Source organism: Protobothrops mucrosquamatus, unplaced genomic scaffold (assembly GCF_001527695.2).
Source record: "Protobothrops mucrosquamatus isolate PMUCROS unplaced genomic scaffold, P.Mucros_1.0 scaffold547, whole genome shotgun sequence".
NCBI classification, from domain to species: domain Eukaryota; kingdom Metazoa; phylum Chordata; class Lepidosauria; order Squamata; family Viperidae; genus Protobothrops; species Protobothrops mucrosquamatus.
The window spans coordinates 605,863-627,961 of NW_015386851.1; the positions used below are offsets into that span (position 1 = coordinate 605,863).

At 38.3% G+C, this 22,099-nt stretch overlaps 1 protein-coding gene across 1 annotated transcript in view; it reads left to right on the top strand.

Moving 5' to 3' along the window:
• Positions 1–2,942: 2,942 nt before the first annotated feature.
• GGT7 (gamma-glutamyltransferase 7) overlaps positions 2,943–22,099 on the top strand; it is a 28,891-nt gene continuing 9,734 nt past the window's right edge. Inside the window, exons 1-8 of the mRNA XM_015817010.1 lie at positions 2,943–3,075; positions 12,421–12,647; positions 14,084–14,235; positions 16,091–16,208; positions 16,680–16,747; positions 17,987–18,060; positions 20,497–20,702; positions 21,325–21,403. Of these exons, the coding sequence (XP_015672496.1) occupies positions 2,958–3,075; positions 12,421–12,647; positions 14,084–14,235; positions 16,091–16,208; positions 16,680–16,747; positions 17,987–18,060; positions 20,497–20,702; positions 21,325–21,403 (1,042 nt within the window). The 5' untranslated portion in view covers positions 2,943–2,957. The remainder of the gene's footprint in view (positions 3,076–12,420; positions 12,648–14,083; positions 14,236–16,090; positions 16,209–16,679; positions 16,748–17,986; positions 18,061–20,496; positions 20,703–21,324; positions 21,404–22,099) is intronic.

The window sequence follows — 22,099 nt, forward strand, 5'->3', positions numbered from 1 at the left end:
TTATGTGGAGTGGCAGAAAGTAGGGATTACATCAAGTTCACATTCACAAAATAGCCTTTACAGACATTAAGCTCTACTAAGCCTTACATTTTAATCACATTTTTGAATTCTTTTTCTTCAGACTGGCAAAATTTTACTGTACTCATCAGGTGATTTTCTGCCTCCTTAAAAAATGTTGTAAATTTGATTTTAAAACTTTTATGTCTATGAAATTAATTTGAAGGGGAATTTAAATGTAATACAAATGGATCTGATGGATGACTCATTCCCCGAAAATCAAATCAGGTTTTAAACCAGGAAATGCATACAAATATTTCTTTTGTTTTGGATAGACAAAAAAGCTCCGCTAAGATTTAAAATGACATTTTTAGCAGTGACAAAAAAAGATAAATTTTATGTATTAATTCAAAAGAAATCTGTTAACTTCTGAAGGATTTTCATTTTGAAATACAGATGAGCAGCAAACTACCTCTACGACTTTTTCTGAATAGGTTAAATAATTTAAAAAATGAGAGAAGATTTGTAAGATTGGCTTCTTCAACCAGTGTTAAAAGAAGAAAATAGTTATATCTGGTTGTTCTTACTGGATTTTTGCTGACAAAGATTGATTGGCTTAGCATTTGGGCCTTGTTTTCCTTATCTAAGTAATGAACTATGGGGAGAAGAGAAATTATTCTTTATTTAGAGATGGTGATAGCTATATTAAAATTATTTTATCTGCTGGAATGAAGGGGAAAGGTACCTTTTTCCCACCTTCTCTTTTTTCCTTTTGTTTGTTTTCTTCAGTTTGTTTCACACACAGCTCTTTTATTTTTATTTATTTAGCTTATATTGTCTTTTATTTTCATTTATAATTCTTAATAAAATTATCGGGGGTAAAAAAAGCAGTTCACTTTTTTCACCAGTATTTAAGATTAATATTAATCTCAATTTGTTTATATAAATTATGACTGTCTAAAATAGTACACCAATGTAGAAATTCTTTTGATACTAGAACTGCTGGATTAGAAGCTTGGAGCAGCACCGTATGATGCAAAACCCGGAAGGAAATCATATTAACACAGCCATTTGCAAGGGCCCTGGCTTTGTGAAAACCTGGATTAAAAGTAATGCTTAGCCTTAGAAGCTCAGTGGATGACTGGTGTAGCTCACCTCATAATAAACGTGTGCATAAAACAGATAGATAGGAAATTGCATATACCATCTAGAGCTCTCCAAAGGAAGAATGAGATATAACTATTCAATAGCAGTAGAAGAAGAAGTATGGTATTAGTCTGGTCCTGAATTGATGAATTCAGCAATGTACCATCTTTTTGAACTAAGGGCAACACGTGACCCTTAAATAGCCTAGCATAGCAACAAAAGACAAGGATAGGACAGAAAGTAAATCTGATGCAAGTTAAAGACTAACATTGAATCCTAGCTTACTATTAGTCCATCAGCCTGCTTAGGCAACTCCCGCACTGTCTTGTATTGGGGAAGCATCTACCCATGTAAGAGCTGGTCTGCAACTTGGAGATTCTCATGGACTCCTGACTTTTCCTTGGAACAGTGGGTGGACACAGTGTTGCTAGGGGACACTTTGCCCAGCTTGGCTGGTGGACCAGTTGCAGTCGTTATGTAGAACTAGAGGATCTTGCTACAGTGATACATGCCCTTATCACTGTTCAACAGAGTACTGAAAAGCACGCTACATGGGGCCACTTTTAAAGGCCACTTGGAAAGTTCAGTTGGTCCAAAATGCAGTGGCCCACATATGATTCAGTATCTACCAACAGGAGCATATGAAAATTGCTTTTTTTAAATTTTCCGGTTTGTGTGCTTTATATTTTTTTATTCTCATTGGACTGTGGATGTTTTAATATTGTATACTGGTAAAATCATCAAGAGATCTATGAGATTGTGGCAGGATATGAAGTTGGCAGTATGATCACTTCCCATATATTTAATAATTTCTCTATTCTATCATATTAACATTTCCAATTTTGCAGTATGTTTTAGGAGGGGGTTTAGGCTGCATTTAATGCTTCTGAGAGGAGTATGGGGATCATAGTTGTTAAGTGAACTCATTGTTCACAATGGGCAAAATCATCATAAATTGCAGTCATGCCACCACGAGATGCTGTGCATGTCCATAAATCAGGACAGGTTGTCAAGCACCCAAAATATAATCATTTGACCCCTGGAGGAAGGGGCGGTCGTAACTTCAAATCCATGTTAAAAGTACTTTTTAAATCTGTCGTAACTTTAACCCAGGGGTTCTCAACCTTGGCAACTTTAAGACTTGTGGACTTCAACTCCCAGAATTCCTCAGCCAGCTTTGCTGGCTGAGGAATTCTGGGAGTTGAAGTCCACAAGTCTTAAAGTTGCCAAGGTTGAGAACCCCTGCTTTAACCGGTTGTTAAGGGCTGGTCATAAGACAAGGGCTATCTATATGTACTCATTTCAGGAGTTTCTACCCCCTCCAATCCGATCCACCAGACTGGGCATGCTGCAGCCAGGAAACTACCGGTAGAAGACATTTCATGATGGTGGAGATAATTTGCCATCTCCGCCATTCCCCTTTTTCCTTCTGAAGCGACACCGCGGAGCCTAGAGCGGGCCCAAGGAGCGCAGCCCGCGGGGCAGCCGTCCCCACCGAGTCGGCCAGCGAATCCCGCGCCCCAAGCTCCGCCCCGCGGGCCTTTAGCGGCCGCCCCTCCCGCACGCCTCCGCTTCCTCCCCAGACACTTGCTCGGCTCCCCTCTCGGCGAGCGAGGCCGGCCTCCCCGGCAGTCATTTCCGGCGCAGGAGCCTGGGCTGAACCGGCCAACCAGCGCGGCGCCTGCCTGCCTGGCCAGGGAGGCGCAAGCAGGATGGCGGCGGCGGCGGCGGCGGCGGCGGCCCCGGCTGCAGGTGCAGCCGAGAAGGAGGCGAGTCAGGAGAGCAGCCTGGGCGCCTACTCGCCCGTGGATTACATGAGCATCACCAGCTTCCCCCGCTTGCCCGAAGAGGAGACGGGCAGCGCCATCGCCCCCGAGAGCTGCCTGCGCTCCAGGAAAGAGGAGGATGCGTTCCTGGCAGAGCAGGAGACCGGTGAGCGCGGAAGCTAGCCCGCTTGCTCGCCGGGCCTCTCCATCCGACCAGCCGTCAGCGGGACCTTCACGACCATCTTCTCCATCCTCTCCCTTCCCTTCACCTCCGCGGCCTCCATCCCATCCCAAGCGGACCGGCTCCTCCGGGACCGGCTCTCGTCCTGCCCTTCGCCCGCTTCCCCGCATCTCTCCTTCGGCAGGCGGGGCTTCTGCGTCATCCCTTCCTTCCCCCCCAGAAGCGCCTGGCACCGGCCCAGCGGTGCAGCCGTCCCGCATCCTTCGCCCCCTGCTTCTGCCCTTCCCGCTTCTCCTGCCTGCCCCTCTCCTAACGTCCTTGCCAGAATTCCCCAGTCCTCGATCTCCCCTGCTCGGCACCATCTTTTCCCTTTGGCCTTCTCTCCTTCCACTGGTGCCTGGTGAGGCTGTGGTAGTGCGGGGGCTGCATGGCGAGGCTCCTGGGCTTCTCTTTCCATTGTCTTGTTTCCATCCCATTTCCATCCCTCTTTCTTTCACCTCGTTCCTTCTACCTTTCTACCAGCTCTACTGTCGGGGCAATAATGTAAGTGATTTTATTGCCTCCATCCCGTTATATCTTTCTGATCACACTCTAGGCTCTTGCTCTCCAAAGAATGCTTACTGATGCTAATGCAGCCTTTCCTAATATCTGTGCCCTCTAGATCCCTTGGACTGCAACTCCCAGAATCCCCAGCTAGTTGTCTCCCATTCTTTTGCCAACTTTTTTACCTTCTCTGAAAATGGCTCATGGTTGATTAAGAGCCCAGACTTGGTTTTTTTTTTCCATCTGTTTCTCTCAGTTCCTCATACTTGGGAATAATTTTGTGAAGTGTCCCTGAATTTTGGTTTTCAGAATGTTATTTACTATTCTAGGGTCCTCCAATCAGTCTAAAAGTTGAGAGAGAGAAAATGGTAGTAAGCTGAAAATTACCCAGGGTAAAGTTTGCTATTGCTTCAGTAGATATTTTCAACATGTAGATATTTTCAACATGTAGAAGTATTACTACATATGCATGGGACCTGTAGCAGTTGAGATATAATCAAGATCTACATAACATCTTATTCTCACATAGGGTCAATAGTTAGAATAGAACTTCCAGTTAGTTTTCCTATCTCAACAATTCTTAAAGCTATTATCTTTAGCCTTGTGCCTTTCAGAATGGTTAGACTAAACTCTCACAATCCCCATCCTACATAACTGATGCTTACTAAGAAGGGGGTGGGGCAGTATGGAAAAGGTTGCCTTAAAGTTCTCTGGTCTTAAAATTCTCTGGTCTAGTTTTCCGAGTCACCCAATCAAACTGATTGACATTAGGTTAAGACGACAAAAGAGCATCTCTTCATGCATTGTGTAGATAAAGTTCAAATCCTCTACAAAATAAAACAAAGATAAATAGTACAGTGTAAAGTACTTGTCACCTGAACAGTTGTTCAATTTGTAGTCAGTTATTTTAATGGATTATTATGAATTATTATGAGCTAGAAGAATTGTGAAGTTGCCCTGCAATTGGAAATGTTGCATTCTCCAGCTTCCCAGTTCTAGAGAGATTTTTAAATGCAGAGTTCTTGGTGTTCTCTGAGCAGCAGCCGAGCTAACATAGTTATCTAACCAAGTAATGAAATGTGTGCAGAAAAACAATCATGCTCAAACAGCAAGGACCCAATAGTTCAATCCTGAGTTGTTTTTTACACACACACACACAAACACACACTACTACTGAAGGTATCTTAGTGGATTCATACTCTTACTGTATGAGTTTAAATCATAAGGGGAACTGGCATTCACAAAACAGTTGGAACTAGAGTTTCCATGTTTATTCCAGCCTCCCCCCCCCAACTTGCATTTGATCTTCCCCTTATATCAGTGGTTCTCAACCTTTTTAATGCCACGACCCCCAACCGGTCGTAAGTCGAGGACTAAACCGGTCGTAAGTCGAGGACTACCCAACCGGTTGTAAGTCGAGGACTTTCCCTGCCCGGAAACACCGCGCATGCGTGGTTCCGCCCCCTGCGCCGGCCGAGGCGTAGCCGGCAAGCGGCAGAGATGGAGCAGGCCGACCACCAGCTGGCCCAGCTCAAGGGAGGTAAGGCACCCGCCGGAAAAGGGGAAAAAAAATGGTGGACAGCCTTGCTTGGCAACCCCCGTGAAATGGTTGATCGACCCCAAATGCGGTCGCGACCCATAGGTTGAGAACCGCTGCCTTATATCCTTGCAAGTTCAGTAGATTCACCCTCTTTAGTTATTCCCTTTAGTCATTCACAACTCTAAACCAATGAAAAAGCCAATTTACCTTGATTTATGTCTATAAAAACATGCCATATAAACATGCAAGCTCTATGTTTACAAAATGAATTGCTTCTAGTACAAGTTGCATTAAAGAGTATCCTTTTCTCTCTCAAAGCTCTTACATTAAAAATGAACTAGTAAAAACCACAGCTAGACCAAAATATGCCTCATTTTCCATAAATACTACTTTCCTGTGAAAACAGATTCTGAATTTCTATTGGTCTATTTTAGGGAAGATTGAGAAATGTTACTAAAATGTTCAAGATATGTATTCTGCAGCTAATACATAGTTGAGGCCAGGATTTAACAGATTTATAGCAAAAAGGGAAAATGAACTCAACATCAACAAAAGGATATGGGGCGTGTACACATTCATTTCAGAGAAATATCTTTTAATTACTTTTTTTAAAGATACAATTTCATTTTAGATCAAAGTTTTTTTAAAAAAATATATATATGCTTCCTTCCTTCCTGTCCTGTATTTCCATCTATGCAGAAAGAAAGTAATTATGCTTTTCCCCATATACCTTCTATAAAGTGGACAATAAAACTTCATAATTTCCCATGGGGCAAGATTTATTGTCCAAAGACAGTTTCTGGAATTCATAGAACATACACTGTGCAAAATCCTTCTGTCTCACTTTATTATAGAGGCTAGGAAAGAAGAAGGCTGAGTCACCAATGCTTCCTTTTATCTCCTTTGAAATATTTAGGATGTTGTGGCAAATAATAGCTAAGGTTCCAGTCCATCAGACAAAGCAAAGAAAATAAGTTAAGCAAGTAGTCTTAAGCTGCTGGAGGAAGGTGAGAATAGGATTGGTTCAAATCCCCATTGGACTATGACAGTGGTGGCGAACCTATGGCACGGGTGCCAGAGGCGGCACTCAGAGCCCTCTATGTGGGCACCCGCGCTGTCGCCCCAGTCCTAGGCCTTCAGCTGGGTTTTATAAAACCTTTTCGCTTTAGGCCTCCGTCGCTATGTGCAAAAAAAAAAAGTTCAATCAATCAGTCAATTTCAACTTCTTGCGGGGAAAAAAAAGATCTTGCAAAGTTGGAATTGATTGATTGAACTTTTTAGTCCCACCCAGTCTGCCGTTACCATCGCAGCCACACCCACCCAATGGACCACACCCACCCAATTGACCACACCCACCCGGCACCCGACAATGCATAAGTGGGTTTTGGGTTGCAGTTTGGGCACTCGGTCTCTAAAAGGTTCGCCATCACTGGACTATGAAATAGATCTCTCATGAAGATCAAATTGCTGAAAACTGTCATGAGCTCCTTGGAGGAAAATAATATAGTTGAAACAAAGATGTATCTTATTTTTTTTTTCTATTTTACCACCATTCCTTAATTTTTCCTACTTTTCATTTGTCATTGCCATTGTCATTTTAAATAAAATACATGTGTATATGTGTGTGATTATCTTGTTTTTATCTTGATTATAATGCCATCTCAGACTTCTGAAGTTTGAACATCAAATAGATCATGTATTACAACACTGATATAATTAGGCATTTGCTTATTTTCTTTAAATAATAAGGATTCAGTTGATTTGAAGATTAAAATATTCTTCATTTGAAGTTTAATTGCCTATTAGTATATAAAGTGTTTGGTGTATTTCATGGTATGTTTTCTCCATCCTCCACAACTAGTCCAAAATACTTTGCTATTTGAAACAGAATAGCAAATGTTTTCACCTTCCTAAGATAAAATTTAAGGAAACATTTAATTTTACATCACAGGGTAAAGCATGTATACGATGTTGCACTATGCAGGGTTATTTAAGTTTTCTCATAAGGCAAAATATAGTTGGACAAAACCCATGTGTTTGGTATGTATAAAATATAATGCTATATTTTATATAATTGTGTAGGTTTAATTAATACTTCCATATCTCATAATTTTCCCTGATTCACACTTTTGTAGGTAAATTGATCCTCTACACTGGGGAAACACAAGAAGAATGGTGGGGATACTACATTTGCCAGTTACCAATCCCCCTCTCCATTTTAATCTTTAGATTCTCCCAACCTTCAGAGTATTAATCTGTATGAAAGTATAATTGCTGCAGACAATACTAATGCCAATAAATAAACTTGAACCGCTGCCATAGAAATACCAGGTTTTAATAAAACGATGTGTTCTTAAATCCTTTGTATTTTTAAAAAACTTTAATTATTCATTATAGTAGCACTTATTGTTTAGAAAGTAGATTTCAAGACTTTCAAAATTTTCATATTTCAGTTTTTGAAGTTACTTTTGTAAGTAAAAACAATCCATATTTTATTTTTCTACTGCAGGGAAATTTTTCTACTATCCATCCATTCTGTGGCCAACAGATCACATTTCCCACATATAATTTTTAGCATCCAAGAGTTCTAATCATTTCACTCTTTCCAATACACAGTGCTACTGTTTTTATGAAGGGTTCTAGACTTTAGAAACATAGAAAACTGATTTCAGAAAAAGATCTACTGGTCCGTCAACTCTGCCCTTTGAGGTATTTTTTGTTTTATTTTTTTACTTCTTAAAATTTTTGTCAGATGATGGGATATGTGTTTATCCCAAGCATGTTTACATTCAGTGACTGATGATTGATCCTCTACCTCTGCTGAAAGTTGGTTCCAAGCTTCCACTTACTCTTTCTGTGAAGTCACTTTGTAACATTACTTTTGAACTCTCCTCTTGTCAGTTGGAGATTTTCCCCTAGTGTTCTTGATTTTTGTTTAATATTGAAACTACTGCCTTCTGGAATCTTATTCACATTCTTAATACATTTAAAGTTTTCAATCATGTCCCCACTTTTCCTTCCAGGCTGTACATATTCAGTTCCTTCAATCCAAAATTAACTTCATAGGTTACTGCAACTGTAAAACAAGTATCAGTTATCTGTAGATCTATTATGTAGATATGTATAAGAACTACGGTTGATGCTGTGCAATGATTATTATTGTTTTCCTCCCTTCTCTCAATATAATAGGATAGATTTCATATGTATTACTGGAAAAAATGCATGTGTTTCTATCCAGTTTCTGGCGTGAATATGTAAAGTTAGAAATGAAGTTTTAAATAAACTTAAATAGAATCTAAATTGTTCATGCAAGCAGGTCAATTATTTAGTACCTTCCTGCATATGTCAACAGTGATTTTTTTTGCCTGTATTTTAACTGAAGCTCCTTTTCTAATTCATTCATCATCTCTTTTCTATAAAGTTGCATTCATTTGGTAATGGCTTTCCCAAATTTTAACCATTCTGGATGAATTTTGGTGCAGATATCATGGACAACCCTTTGAGAATAATTTTCTTCAATATTCCAAATTTCTTGGGAAAAGCTTTGCCAAGAAGCTTCTTTGAAAAAAACAAAAACTAAATGCATTCAAAGCATGCAAATATTTGTTCTTCAGATAAAAGATTTCTCTGGGAACATCTAGATTTGGTAGCCTACCAAATGCCAGGGAATGTTTTTGATACCCTGGAACATGGCTATACATTTTAGAAACATAAAATAGCATCACCATGGCTGTTGGCAACATAGAACACAATAGAAGTTGGCATATTATTGTTGCCACTTCACAATCTTTACAAACAAGTTGTCAATAATATATAGTAATGTGAAATGAAAGGGAAAAACATCATTTTCACCTTTTACTACAAAATCTCTTAGGTTGCCTCTGAAGGAATTTTCTCCTGGATTTTCATTTACAAGTATCTGGCATGCAAAATGATCACGGCTTGTTTCACCCAGTGATTAAGCACGGATCAAAATGACTTGTTCTTCCTTGTTCAGCCTTTCCTTCTTCTTCAAAACCCGCCTACTTCACATTTCTTTTCACAGTACTTATTTCCTCCTCTTGAGGGAACTGACATGATGAATAAAAGGCTTTGCCAGTATCATCAACAAATATTTGCTGTTTTTGTTTAAATGTAAAGGATATTTACCAAATGCAATGAAAACTCCCTTTTCCTAAGGATGTCTGAAAAGTTTATATTGAGTTTTAGCCTATATTGGCATTTTTTTTTAAATTTAATGTAGCTTAAATAAATACATTTTAGCTAGGTGTCATGCCAAACAATCAGGGTCTGAAAACTAAGTATACGTTACTTGCCAAAAAAGAAAGGGCTGCTCCATTTTCTCAGCAATCCTAAAACTCATCAAAAAAGGCATAGTTTACTGTATTGAACTGACTGGAAGTGACAGATCCTTCTACTGCCTAGCCCAGTGTGTAAGGAAGGATTAGGATTACAAAAAGAAGAAGAAGCTTCCCATCTTTGGATAGGAATATTAATGATTCCAATGGGGGTGTGTTTTGGGGGTGGTATTAAGGATGATGAGCAGGTCATGGGAGCGTTAAGGATACAGTTCTAATACTAGATATTCTGAAGAAGACAATATATTGGTAAAGTTGTATTTTGATAGTAGAGAACAGTAATTTTCCCATTATTGGTGAGAAGTGGTTGAAAATTATCTTATGCTCATCCCTTAAATAACTTAGAAAATACTACATAACTTTAGCATTTAATTTGTATATGTAACTACTTCTGTTCCTTTATGCCTCACTGTAATCTAGAAAATAGAGTCTTCGTATAGGAAATAGATTATTTACAGATCAAACCATCAGTTTTCTTTAAATTTCTCCATACAGTATTTGAATTGAGTTTTGTGTGTTTCTGTAATACTCACATTGCACATTTCAATAAAAATTGGAATATTTTTGTTTGTACACTTCATTACCTACAGTGCGAAACGCCTGTATTTTACCTTTACAATGTGATTTCTAGAAATAAAACCTTGGGCCAAGATCCAAACAGAATTAAGCAGCTCCGCCACCTCTTTTTTTTAAATGGAGAAAATTATGTACTTAAAGTCATTGGTATGTTAATAGGCTTTATCTCTGGATGGGTTGTGTTCAGATTTTACTAACATGATAGGATCTAAGGTATCACCCATAGGTCAAGCATGTGCACTCAGGAAATCAGTAATATTTTGTTCTTTTCCAGTTTTAAAAGATTGTTACATTAAAACATATTTACATGCAACATTTGTTTCATTTTCTTCCTACCAACTTCCTGTGGTTTAATAACAATGTAATCTATAAAACATTGAGATCACTGACATGGATGAGTCAGATTTATCTGAAGAGTCAGATAAACATACAGTTTATTTTATAAGAGTAAATTTGAGTGTCTTTAAATGAAGTTGTTTGCAAGGATGTTTAAATGTGGTGTTGTCATATATGAGCTCATGTATGCAAAAGTTTAAAGCAGTATTCCCTAGACTCAGATGTTCAGATACATTCAATTCCAGAATTTCCAGACAGCAAGGCATGAGTTGGAATCCCAAGAGAAGATTCCAGCCAGGGATGGCTGTTTTAAAAAGGAAGAAAAGTTTCGGTACAAGTTTGATATTGACTGTGCTTGCTTATACTTCAGGATAAGTACAGGGAGCCCTTGACTTACGACAGCTCGTTTAGTGACCATTCAAAGTTACAACAGCACTGAAAAAAGTGACTTATGACCGTTTTTCACACTTAACAACTGTTGCAGCATCCCCATGGTCACGTGATCAAAATTCAGACACTTGGCAGCTGACTCCTACTTATGTTGGTTGCAGGGTCCCAGGGTTATGTGATCACCTTCTGCAAACTTCTGAAAGCAAAGTCAATGGGGAAGCCAGATTCACTTAACAACCGTGTAACGTGTAACCATGTAACATGTAATCAAACATAGAGCTTACTGGGATATGGATAGCTGTGGCAAGGATGCTCATAACATCCTCTTTCACAAGCAGAAGATGCAGCACGGCACAAGGACCAATTGGGCCTCTAGTGCAAAATATGAAGAGATCTACTCCTTGAAAATAGAGATGCAACTTCGTACAGTTCGACATCACAAAGTCAGGCAAGCCATTACTAAGAGCATATTTGCCTAACTGGAATGTAATTTAACTGCACTCCTATAAAATAAGGAAAGCCAAAGTCTCCTCTTGCTGCAGACGTTGGGGCATGCAAGCAGCACACTGGATTATTAAGAAGGATGCAAAGTTGGACTCATAGAGACAGTTGCTTGTGAATGAGAAATATATCAGGCAGGTGGGAGGGATAGAAGAGTGATATATAGGAGCTATGCTGATGCTGATTGTGGGTCAAATCGGGCAAGCACAGGCCATGTGTAAGCAATGAATTATTATTATTACATACACAATAACATGAAATCACAGTTACCATTTTTTTTAGTTCTTCTGGAAAGACTTAGAATGTCATAATGTATTGGCATAGTCTATGTGAGAATCCAAGCAATGTGGCCTTTTGTAACTGATAGATGGAAACGTTCTCAACAGGTAGATGTGCCTTCCAAGGTTTTTGGTTTGGCACCCAGGTTTGGGTTGGCTGAATTAGAATAATAGAATGGTGATATGAATTAGCAACTTCTTTCTTATGCTCTCTGGAACTAAGGAACTGAATAATAAAATTCAGGAATATGGGAAAACTGCAATAGCTAGTTCAGTGCTTGGATTCACTACAAAAGTAAATGTTAAGCCATTCATGGGGATCAGTGGCTATTAGCCTTGATGGCAGTGTGAATGCCCTTGAAGGCCATCTATTGGGAAACTACTATAGTAGAGCAGTTGAGAACAGACTTCTGAATTAGATGGACCAGGGGTTGCTATTATGCTATGGGAACATGTTTGTAATATAAGTACATACACCAGAAATGGCAATAATTTTAATGAGTAAAAAAATGTACAGCCCAAGTAGTAAACTCCAAAGTGGAAATTAGTCCCCTTCTCTGTGTATTGTTTAACATCATCTTAAGACTGCCAAGAATTAGTGAGAATTATATGTAATTTGACCCTGTAATACCTGAGCCAGAAAAACTCTTGAAAACTCACCTAAGCAGAAAAACAGTGTATTCTTATTGGGACCTATTAGCAGCAGTAATGTAAGTGTCCCATTGGATAGGCTTTCAACTAACACAAATCCGAACTTATTCCTGCTTGACACCTTTTTTACACATATGGTTTTCTTTTTTGATTGAAGATCCAGATTCGTTCCTTAAATCAGCTCGCCTCCAGCGCCTGCCTTCTTCTTCCTCGGAAATGGGCAGCCAGGATGTCTCACCACTTCGGGAGACCAGCAAGGACCCCTTCTCTGGGGATTGCAGCTGTCGTCAGGATGGTCTGACTGTGATCATCACTGCCTGCCTAACGTTTGCTACAGGAGTCACGGTGGCCTTAATCATGCAAATCTACTTTGGGGATCCCCAGGTAAGAAGAGGTACTGGATTGTTTTTTTTCCTTTGAGAAGGTGATTGTGCTGAGAATCTATCTTGCATATATAACAATGATTTCTAGCATTATATGAAGAAGTAACTATAACTCCACAGGCAATAGTTCTAAATTAGTCTAAATTAGGAATTGCTGTATTGAGATCATGTAGTGAAGCTGCTGATTTGAGGCTGCTGTATTTCCTAAGATTCTTATTTAGTAATTCAAGGAAAGATGTCCTTGAAACCTGTTTATTGAATTTCTTTCCTTTCCTTGTTTTAGCTAGTGATGATCTATATACGCTTTGGCATTAGTAAAACTACATGGTCATCCAACTTCAGGCTGAATTTATGCTGCTGTATTCTATGTTTTTTTCTCTCCTCCGCTTTTCCTGTAGTTTTTTTTTCTTTGTTTGTTTTATTGCTTTGTATCTTATTTTGGGATTTTTTAATAATGAAAAGTGGGGGATAAATGAGATGCATCAGTAAGATGTATATAAGTATTTCACAAGTTACTATTTTTGCTGGTAGTGTTCCATGCTGTGAATTAATCTTTAACAAAGTGTATCTTTTGAATCAAGGATATCTCTTGCATATGGGAGTCTTACAGTCCTTGTGTTGGTTTCTCATTATAGAATGCACTAGTGTAACATGGTGAATTCTAATAAAATATTTGTGTTTTCCTTGCATTTTAATTTTCCTGACATTTTTGGCATTAAAATACATGTCCTATTTTTTTCCCCTGTTTCATGACTTGAAGATATGTGTCTTTGCTAAATTAAATAGATCTGGATTTGGCCAGTGCCTGAGATATCCATAAAACCCCACTTTCTCTGACATTAATTCCATGATTAATGAAAATTATAAATGTTCTGAGATTCAGAATGAGGTCTTTTTATAAGAAATCTCTCCATAGATATTATAACAGAAGAATAAGATACCAATAAGTGTGAAGATATTTTTATAAAAGATACTGACACAAATATATACATTTGGACTAGTATCTGGGATGCAAAATTTTGGGCCACTTTTAAGTACAGTAGCTGCAAAGCATTAGATTTTTCTCTATTTCTTTGCTGGCATGTAACAGTCATCTAGATAGTCACTGCAGCCCCAAATATGCTAGAATTAAAATAGGGCTCTCATTCTGGACAGAACGTATCTGCGTGATTGCTAAGAATTGACAAGGATTTCATGACATCTAAATCAGTAAGAGATAATAGCTGACTACTGTACACTTGAACTATACAACAATTGCTATGTAAGCTGTCATTACCTTTCCATAATGCCCAATTGCCAGATATGATCTAAATGTACTATCATGGAGCCATCGTGATGATTGATTGGAGAAGTCTAAGGCTTAGGAGGGTGGGGGCCTTCCTAATGAGTCAGTCAGTTGCATTTGTAGGTACTGTCTCACCATGTGGTTTCTCATAGATATTCCACCAGGGTGCTGTAGTCACTGATGCTGCTCGCTGCACTGCCCTGGGGATTGAGGTACTGAACAAGCAAGGATCCTCAGTGGATGCAGCCATTGCCTCGGCCTTATGCTCAGGAATTATCAACCCTCACACAGCTGGCATTGGCGGGTAGGTGCCAATCTCTTTTATTGATTTGCTGTCATTTTACAAAGAGAAACATTCATCTAACCCACCCACCCACTTCCACCCGTTTCTATTTTCATTTGGGAGTGAATTTCTGCAACCAATGGAAGGGTATGCTTTTCTAACAACTGATGCGAGTGTAATTCCTGTTTACTATATTCGCACATGAAATATATTGTTCTGAAATGATGCAAATCTTGTGAAATACACTATTTCTGAATGGCAATTTTATATTTTAATGTCTATTACTCAAATAAAGGACTTTAGGTTGAAAGACTCTGAAAACCTGAGTGTAGAGTGGATTTTGTTACCAAACATTGTGGAGAAATCTTATACCTCTAAAATGTTCTCTGCTGGATTTTTTTCAAATTAAAACAATATAGAGCCTTGTCTAGGAAAGTCTTCTAGTAAGTGGAGTCCAATTTGGGTAGACTGGTGGTTCATTTTTTCCCCTATGAATTCCTTCTGGCTAGAGATGAAGCCCAACCAGAATTGCACTGCCAGCCCCTCAAATTTTGGATGGTCATTGCTGCAATGCCTTAGCATAGCCCAGGTTGCCTTCGTAATCCTAACTGCACTTGTGACTGTTGCCATGATGTCAGGGATACCCACAAGGTATGGTAATGTTAAGATAGTGGCCACAATGGTGTGTTTGAAGCTCTGTTTGTTTTTGTCTGCAACACATATTGCTTATAGCTGTTGCTTCCCATCAATAATCAGGCTGTTTGTTTTAGGTAGCTATTATACAAGAGAGATTTCAAGGTCTCAATGGTTGGAAACCAGGAAGCTCTAAGGTATATAATTACATGAATTATGAAACCTGATAATGAGCCATCAGCTGGGATTTGAGAGAACTTTTGTTGAAACTGGAAACTCTACTTTGGTATCCATCCCACTTAATCAGAGAATAGAGAAATAAAAATAACCCACAAAGATGAAGCCAATTTAAACTTCCTTTTCATACAGACTGGATTAATAACTTAGACTTGCTCTATTTTAAGTGGTGATTAAAGTATCAGATGAATAGTTGCTATGGTTTAAGAAGAGAAGCATATATTAACCCTATTTCTATTTTACCCTAAGGACTTGCCTGTATAATACCAACCTGAAGAGCAGGAGTCTCTTAAAGAAAACACAACAACATTGTGTTCAAAAAAGTTATTTTCCCATTGCATTTGTTATCTTTAAGCATTCTATTATTCTTTCTTATTAATGTCCTGTACATTTTTAAATCTATTTTGCCGCAAAGGTATATATTCAGAATAGTCTTGTATAGCTCTGATAAAAAAGAAATAGAAAGCTACTTTACAACAGATTGTTCTATTATACATCTATCCAAAATTGCTTACTCTAATATTCTTTCTTGAGTGTTTCAGCATTGCCAGCCCTAATTTGGTAAAACGAAGTAGCTGCTTTGAGCATCAAACCAAGACACATGTCAAACTGGGGCCAAGCACCATTCACTGCTCTCCCCATCTCAGCTGTCTTTTCATTGTGTTCAAAATGCATCTGTCCCCCATCTATCATTATGGAAGGATCCTCAGTTCAATACATTGCAAGATGCCTGTGATACATAGCTGCAGCCACTGCAGCTGTTTCACACTGCATCATTTTGACTACTCCTTCAGAACAGCAATGTTAAGATAGCCAGTAGAAAAATGAGTGGAACTGTCATTACCTTCAAGAAAAGGATGTACAAGAGGATACCAGTCTTGGGTAACTACTTAAACTACAAAGGGTAGATTCTTTGTACTGGAGCCCAGCTGAGAAAAAGTCATACTGGAGCTGACAAGGTATTCTTAATGCAAGTTTAACTGATTTTGTGGTTCCACTGTTGCAGTGGAGGGGTAATGCTGGTTCATGACATCACGAAGAATGAAAGCCAGGTTGTTGATTTCCGAGAAACTGCCCCCTTCAACATCCAAGAAGAAGGACTTAGCAAGTTTTGGGAAACAAAGGTGGGTCATTACCTTAATTATTTATGTGATGAGTAGTAGTTGGTTGGTAAAGATCTCTATTCATCTGTTGTCATTTCCTGTTTTTGTCACTGAATTAGTAAAAATGCTGTAAATAAAGCTTTATCTTCCTACTCTGATAGAGACTCTCTTGACTTTGCTGGTATTTTTTAACAACAATCCTCCTTTTCATGGCACAATGGGCCTCACTCCTGTTTAAAGAATTTGCATCTTCTCTGTACCTTCTCTTCTTGCTTCTTATTTGGGTTTTTCAAAGTTTAATTTTACTTACTCACTTCATCAGTCTGTAAAACCACCCTGAGTTATTGTTCAATGAATGGCTTTACAAATTAAGTAAATTAAAAGAATGAACAGTTTTTTAAAAAAAAGGATTTAAAAGTTAGATTCCATTTAAAGCATTGTTTTTAAAATTCTTGACTCTTTCCTTATGTTGTTCCTTTTTTTTTAATCCAGCCGGGTCTCTTGGTGGGTGTTCCAGGAATGATCAAAGGACTCTATGAAGCACATCAATCTTATGGGAGGTAAAGAACATTTGTCATGTGGATGCACTCCATTGTTCAGTACCAACTGGAAGATGAAGTATGTGTTAAATAACAATATGCCATGTGCAAGGGTTATTTCTTATTAACCCTTATTATCTTATAAATGGAAGCAGTCAGACCCACATCTCATAGGCAATCTTTAATATGTATCTATTAAAAGCAGTCTATCTATCTATATCACTTTAGATAGATAGATAGATAGATAGATAGATAGATAGATAGATAGATAGATAGATAGATAGATAGATCAAAGTACTTATCTATCTATAAGTGCAAGAATAATATGTGAATGGGACAGACATGTTTGCTGTGCTAAAGTGCACAAAGATCAGTTATATCTCTGAAAAACCTGTAATCTAATGTCCAGAATCTCTCACATTAGGGATCGGTCAGTTTTCAAATACTGAAGAGGTACACAGTGGGAGTCTCTAAGAGTTTGTGTGGCCCTCAGATCCTATGATATTGCTTTCAGATCTCCTCTAAAAGTTGCTAGGAAATTTCATTTAATGTTATAGAACTTTATTAAATATGCAGGGAGGACATATATTAACTATCTTTCATTAGCCTAATTACATTTAATCTAATTTTTACATTCTGAGCTATCTTTGGAAGTATAGCAGTTGGCAAAGGTCCTAGAAGTTGTGATTTTCTGCCAAATTTCTTCTAATTTCTTTCCCTTTAGTTCTACTTTGACTTTACACTCATGTCACTTTTGCTCTTCTTTCTGTTCATTTCCCTTGAAAATGCAAAGATTGGACAATATGTACAATGAATAATTTTATTCACTATATTGAACAAATTTAAATTTAATCAACTCAATTTTAATTCTTGTCTTGGCTATTTCTGGTCTGCAATTAGCAGCAGCAGCTTCTCCTCCTGTTCTTTATTCTTCTTCACCTTCACCTCTTCCTCCTCTTCCAATATTAGTATTAATTGTTTTACTGTAAACCCAAGCATCAAGGATCAAACACGAACTTGGTCAAAAATTGTGCACTCCATTGTAACTATCATTCTGTATTTATATTTTGATACCAGTCAATAGTTAGTTTTGTATATCATCTTCAGAACAGCAGAAGGACAAGTAAAATTAACTTGGGTTCTACATAAAATGAGATTGAAAAAAATTGCCTAAAATTATTTGGTAACATTTTCATTATGGTTTTATATTCCTAATGAGATGAAGACTGTCAAGTCAAGCCATTCCTTCTGTTTTGCTAGGCTGCCATGGAGACAGTTGTTGGGCCTTGTTGCAGACATAGCTCAAGATGGATTCAATGTCACATATGATTTAGGTGAGTGCTTTTGCAGAACAAGAGGTATGGTGAGACTAGATTATGTGTGCAAAAAGTACTACATTTTTTTTTATGCTGGCCAGTGCAGTATTACTCCAAATTTTCCATTACTATTATTAAGGTTTACTTTCCTCCAGTTATATTTTGGATTACGAAAGCAGTATGGTATGGTGGTTAAACAGCTGGATAGAGATGGGGAGACTCAGATTCTAGTCCTCTTTCAGGCAAGAAGTTTGGTTGCGTAATTTTGGGCCAGTCATTCAATAATAATATCAACAACAACAACAACAACAACAATAATAATAATAAGCATACTATTCCATCCTTCCTTCCTTCTACACTTATCCACACCACCTTTTCATAGCATCTACTACAAGATTAGGGGCAACCAATTTGATACTGGTAAAAGTTGAATATTGAGTCAATTGATTCAGAATTGTACAGAGAAATCGATTAATAAATGTCTCCTACTCTACCTTTGTTGCTTCAAATTATTTAGTTGATTCTTAGACAATATTGTTGAGTAAATTCCATGAAATTTAATTCTGAATAGACACACTGAGGGTGGATTATTAATCTGAGTTCCCATGCCCTGGCTCTATCAAGTAAATGTCATTTAACAGCTAATAAAACACTAAGTCTGCTTTCAAATAAAACAATAACTTTAATATAATAAAAACTCTTATTTTTTCTGCTTCTCACATGTACCTTCATGCACAAATGCACACTCACACACACACACACACACACACACACTTGTCAGCTTACAATTAAAAAATAAAACAAAAACAAAACAAGAAGAAATAATCAGTGGCCCAAATACAAATATAAAAACTACACAACAGGTGTTCAATCACTGCCCTGCTTCAAAGCCAGGGAGAATAGTCAAGTCTTAATAACTTCCTCAGAATGAAAGCCATCTGGATTTCTGGGAGGATAACCTTCCAAAGAGTAGGCATTGTGACAGAGAAGGGAACTTCTTAGGTCTTGCTAGATGACACTTCTTAAACAATTGCACCTAAAGCATTCCCACTGAACCCAAGCTCACTGGGCAGATAGGAATAATTGGAGTCAGGGAGGCTTTCAAATACTCAGGCCCTATGCCCTGAAGGAAAGGTTATAGACCAGACAAAAGTTTCATGGTGAGAATGGGATGAACCTTACCACCTTCAGGGATAAGAACATGACTCTCTCCTCAAAGAAGCAGATATTGCTCCATGGATCCAACCACAGGTCACTTCCCAGGCAGCCTTGACCAACCTTGACTTGCTTAAGATAACCCTCTAAGATTTTGCTTCAGATATCTCTATTGGACAAAACCACAGCTGGAGTCCTGGGCTATCAAGGATCGGGTATCAACCTGGTATCAAGAAAGAACTCTGAGGGATGGCTATTGGGGCTGGTCTCAAATAGCAGTCCCAATGTCACTAAGGATGGCCCACCCTCAAGCTCTTACTGTCCCTTCCTCTGCCAGTCATGGTCTCAGTGGCTCTGCCAGTCTTTCATTCTCTCCCCAGTTCCCTCCCACTCCTTATTTCTTCTTGCAGGCCGAGGCATCCATTCACCACACCCTTTCAAACATCCAAGCCGCTCACAATAATACCAAAACTCTACCATAAGGGTACACTTGTTTTCAAGCATTCAAATAGCCCATGAGCAACCTGGATCCTGTGGCAGTTTCCCAAAGCATTTCTGTCACATCATTGTCCTTTCATCTTCTACAGTCAGATAAAGATTAAAAACAATCAGCTGTGAGCAAAGACTCCAATCCCTGACTTCACAGGGGAAAACAGATAGACTCTCATCATCAGCACAGAGAGTAACACTAGCAAGGGACTCAAATCCACAAAAGCCTCCTCCCAACCTGGCACAGCCCCCATTACATCAGAAGTCTCCGCAGTGGTGGGATTCATCCAATTCGCATCACTTTGGCAGAACTGGCAGGTAATATTTTTGTTGCCCAGGCCCAGAATGGACTTCCAGAAGCGGCATCCAAATAGAACCGGTTGTTCACATATTTGAATCCCACCACTGAGTCTCCGGCTACTTTTCAGAGCACCTCCTGCAGTCATTCTTTCTGGAAAAAAGCACCCAAGGAGGTCAAATTGGCTACTTTAGCCAAATATCTAGACCTGGCACCAAAGAGATGACAGAGATTGCTTCAGGCTTGTGCCAGGATCTCAGCTGGAGCTACACAACACAAAGCCAACATCCCCACCACAACGAGCTACAGAAAACACTTTAGGGATTAGAATGGATAAATAGAAAAAGCTTCTTATTTTTGAAACCAGAAGTACCTAAAAGTGACAATATTAGATATATTCAGTGTAACAGTCTACAAGTGCTTTTAGAAAGAACTTTTCCTCAATTTCTAAGTTGGTTTGGAAAGCTTTAATAACTCAAAATGTACTCTTTTGTTATTTCTGTCATTTGTAGCAATGGCTTTAAAAGAAATGAAGGAACACTATAATCATTCAGAAAAATTCAGAGAAATCTTCTTTCCTGATGGGCAACCTTTGTTGCCAGGAATGTTTGTGAGAAGACCAGATCTGGCAGCTCTTTTAGACTTGATTGGATCAAGAGGAGTGTCAGCTTTTTATAGTGGAAATGTGACACAAGAAATTATTTCAGAGGCGAGTCATTCATTGCTGTTGTGTACATATATGTCTGTATGGCTGGGTATATGTATGAGTGAAGAATATTCTTGTTAGCAGCACTGAGCACTTTTTATGGAAAGGTCTCAAGCAAATAAACTAAATGTAAAATGTACAATTGCAGAGAATTCTAATTCTTATTTAAATGAATCTGGGATAATGAGTTTCAGGGTATCACTTGGCAAGATGGTTAAGAATTATTTTAAGGTTTCTCTAGTATTCCAAAAATTATGTAATGGTAGAAAAAGGCTGTCAGCCACTATCAACCCCCACTTAGCTAAAAGGGAATATTTGTTGTGTTCTAAAATGCTTTCATTAGACAGGCCCAACAAGTCTAGGCAGTAATCAATATGAACAGGGTGACCTATGCAAAATTAGGTTTTCTCTTTTTTCTCCTTCTCTTCTACTGTTGATAAATTTGTATAGAAATCATTCCTTCAACATGCCAAAATATGCATGTTATAATATGTTTACAAATAAAATAATATTTGGTTGGTCTGGAGGATACAGATCATTGTTTTGTAATTGCTTAGCCATTTTAAAAGTTATTTTAAACTAGGACAATGCATTGAAAGTAATGCCACTATGATCCTCTCACTAGGTCCTTAAATCTGGAGGTGCTTTGTCTGAAGAAGACTTTAGCAACTACACTGTGTTAGTTGAAAATCCAGTCCATACAATATACCAAGGTAAAAAGCCCCTTCTATAGCCTATGGTGTTATTTCTTATATCCTTTAAATTTTTATTTTTAAATTGAATTTAGGAAGTACAGCTACTTTTTAGAAAAAAAACCACAGAAACTTGGATTGCATTTGTTTATAAATTAGCATAGTGCGCAGAGAACAGAATAAAAGCTAAGCCTGGTACATCCATAAAAACTGAAAGGAGAAATAATGAGATATTCCCAAACCCTACCTGGGAGACTGTAACAGACTTGGCCCTTGGCTGAAACCATACTTTATTGGTGGCATAGAAATACGCCATTGGGATAAGCTAAAGCCTCAGGTTATTACATATAGGCATATTATTGAATAATACCATGTCATACTAACAGAAGATAATTTTCTTTATAAAGGGCTGACTAAAGTCCCTTTTATTTCTGAAGGTTAATCAGAAGACAATGCTCTATTTATCTGAGGTTGGGTAACATGTGATTCCTGCTGAAGTCACAAGTTGCTTTCAAAACATTTGTTTCAAAATAGTTTGGAGGAATTTGAATTACATTTTGAGAAAAAGCAAGACTAAGCTTGCAATGTTTTCTTACATAGTAATCAATCTTGCAAACTCAATGAGATTTTCTTCTGAATGGATTGTTCTGAACTCCACTATGAAGCTGCTCTTAATTTCATATTAGTCTAACCCAGTTTTTCTGTGGTTTTCTCCTC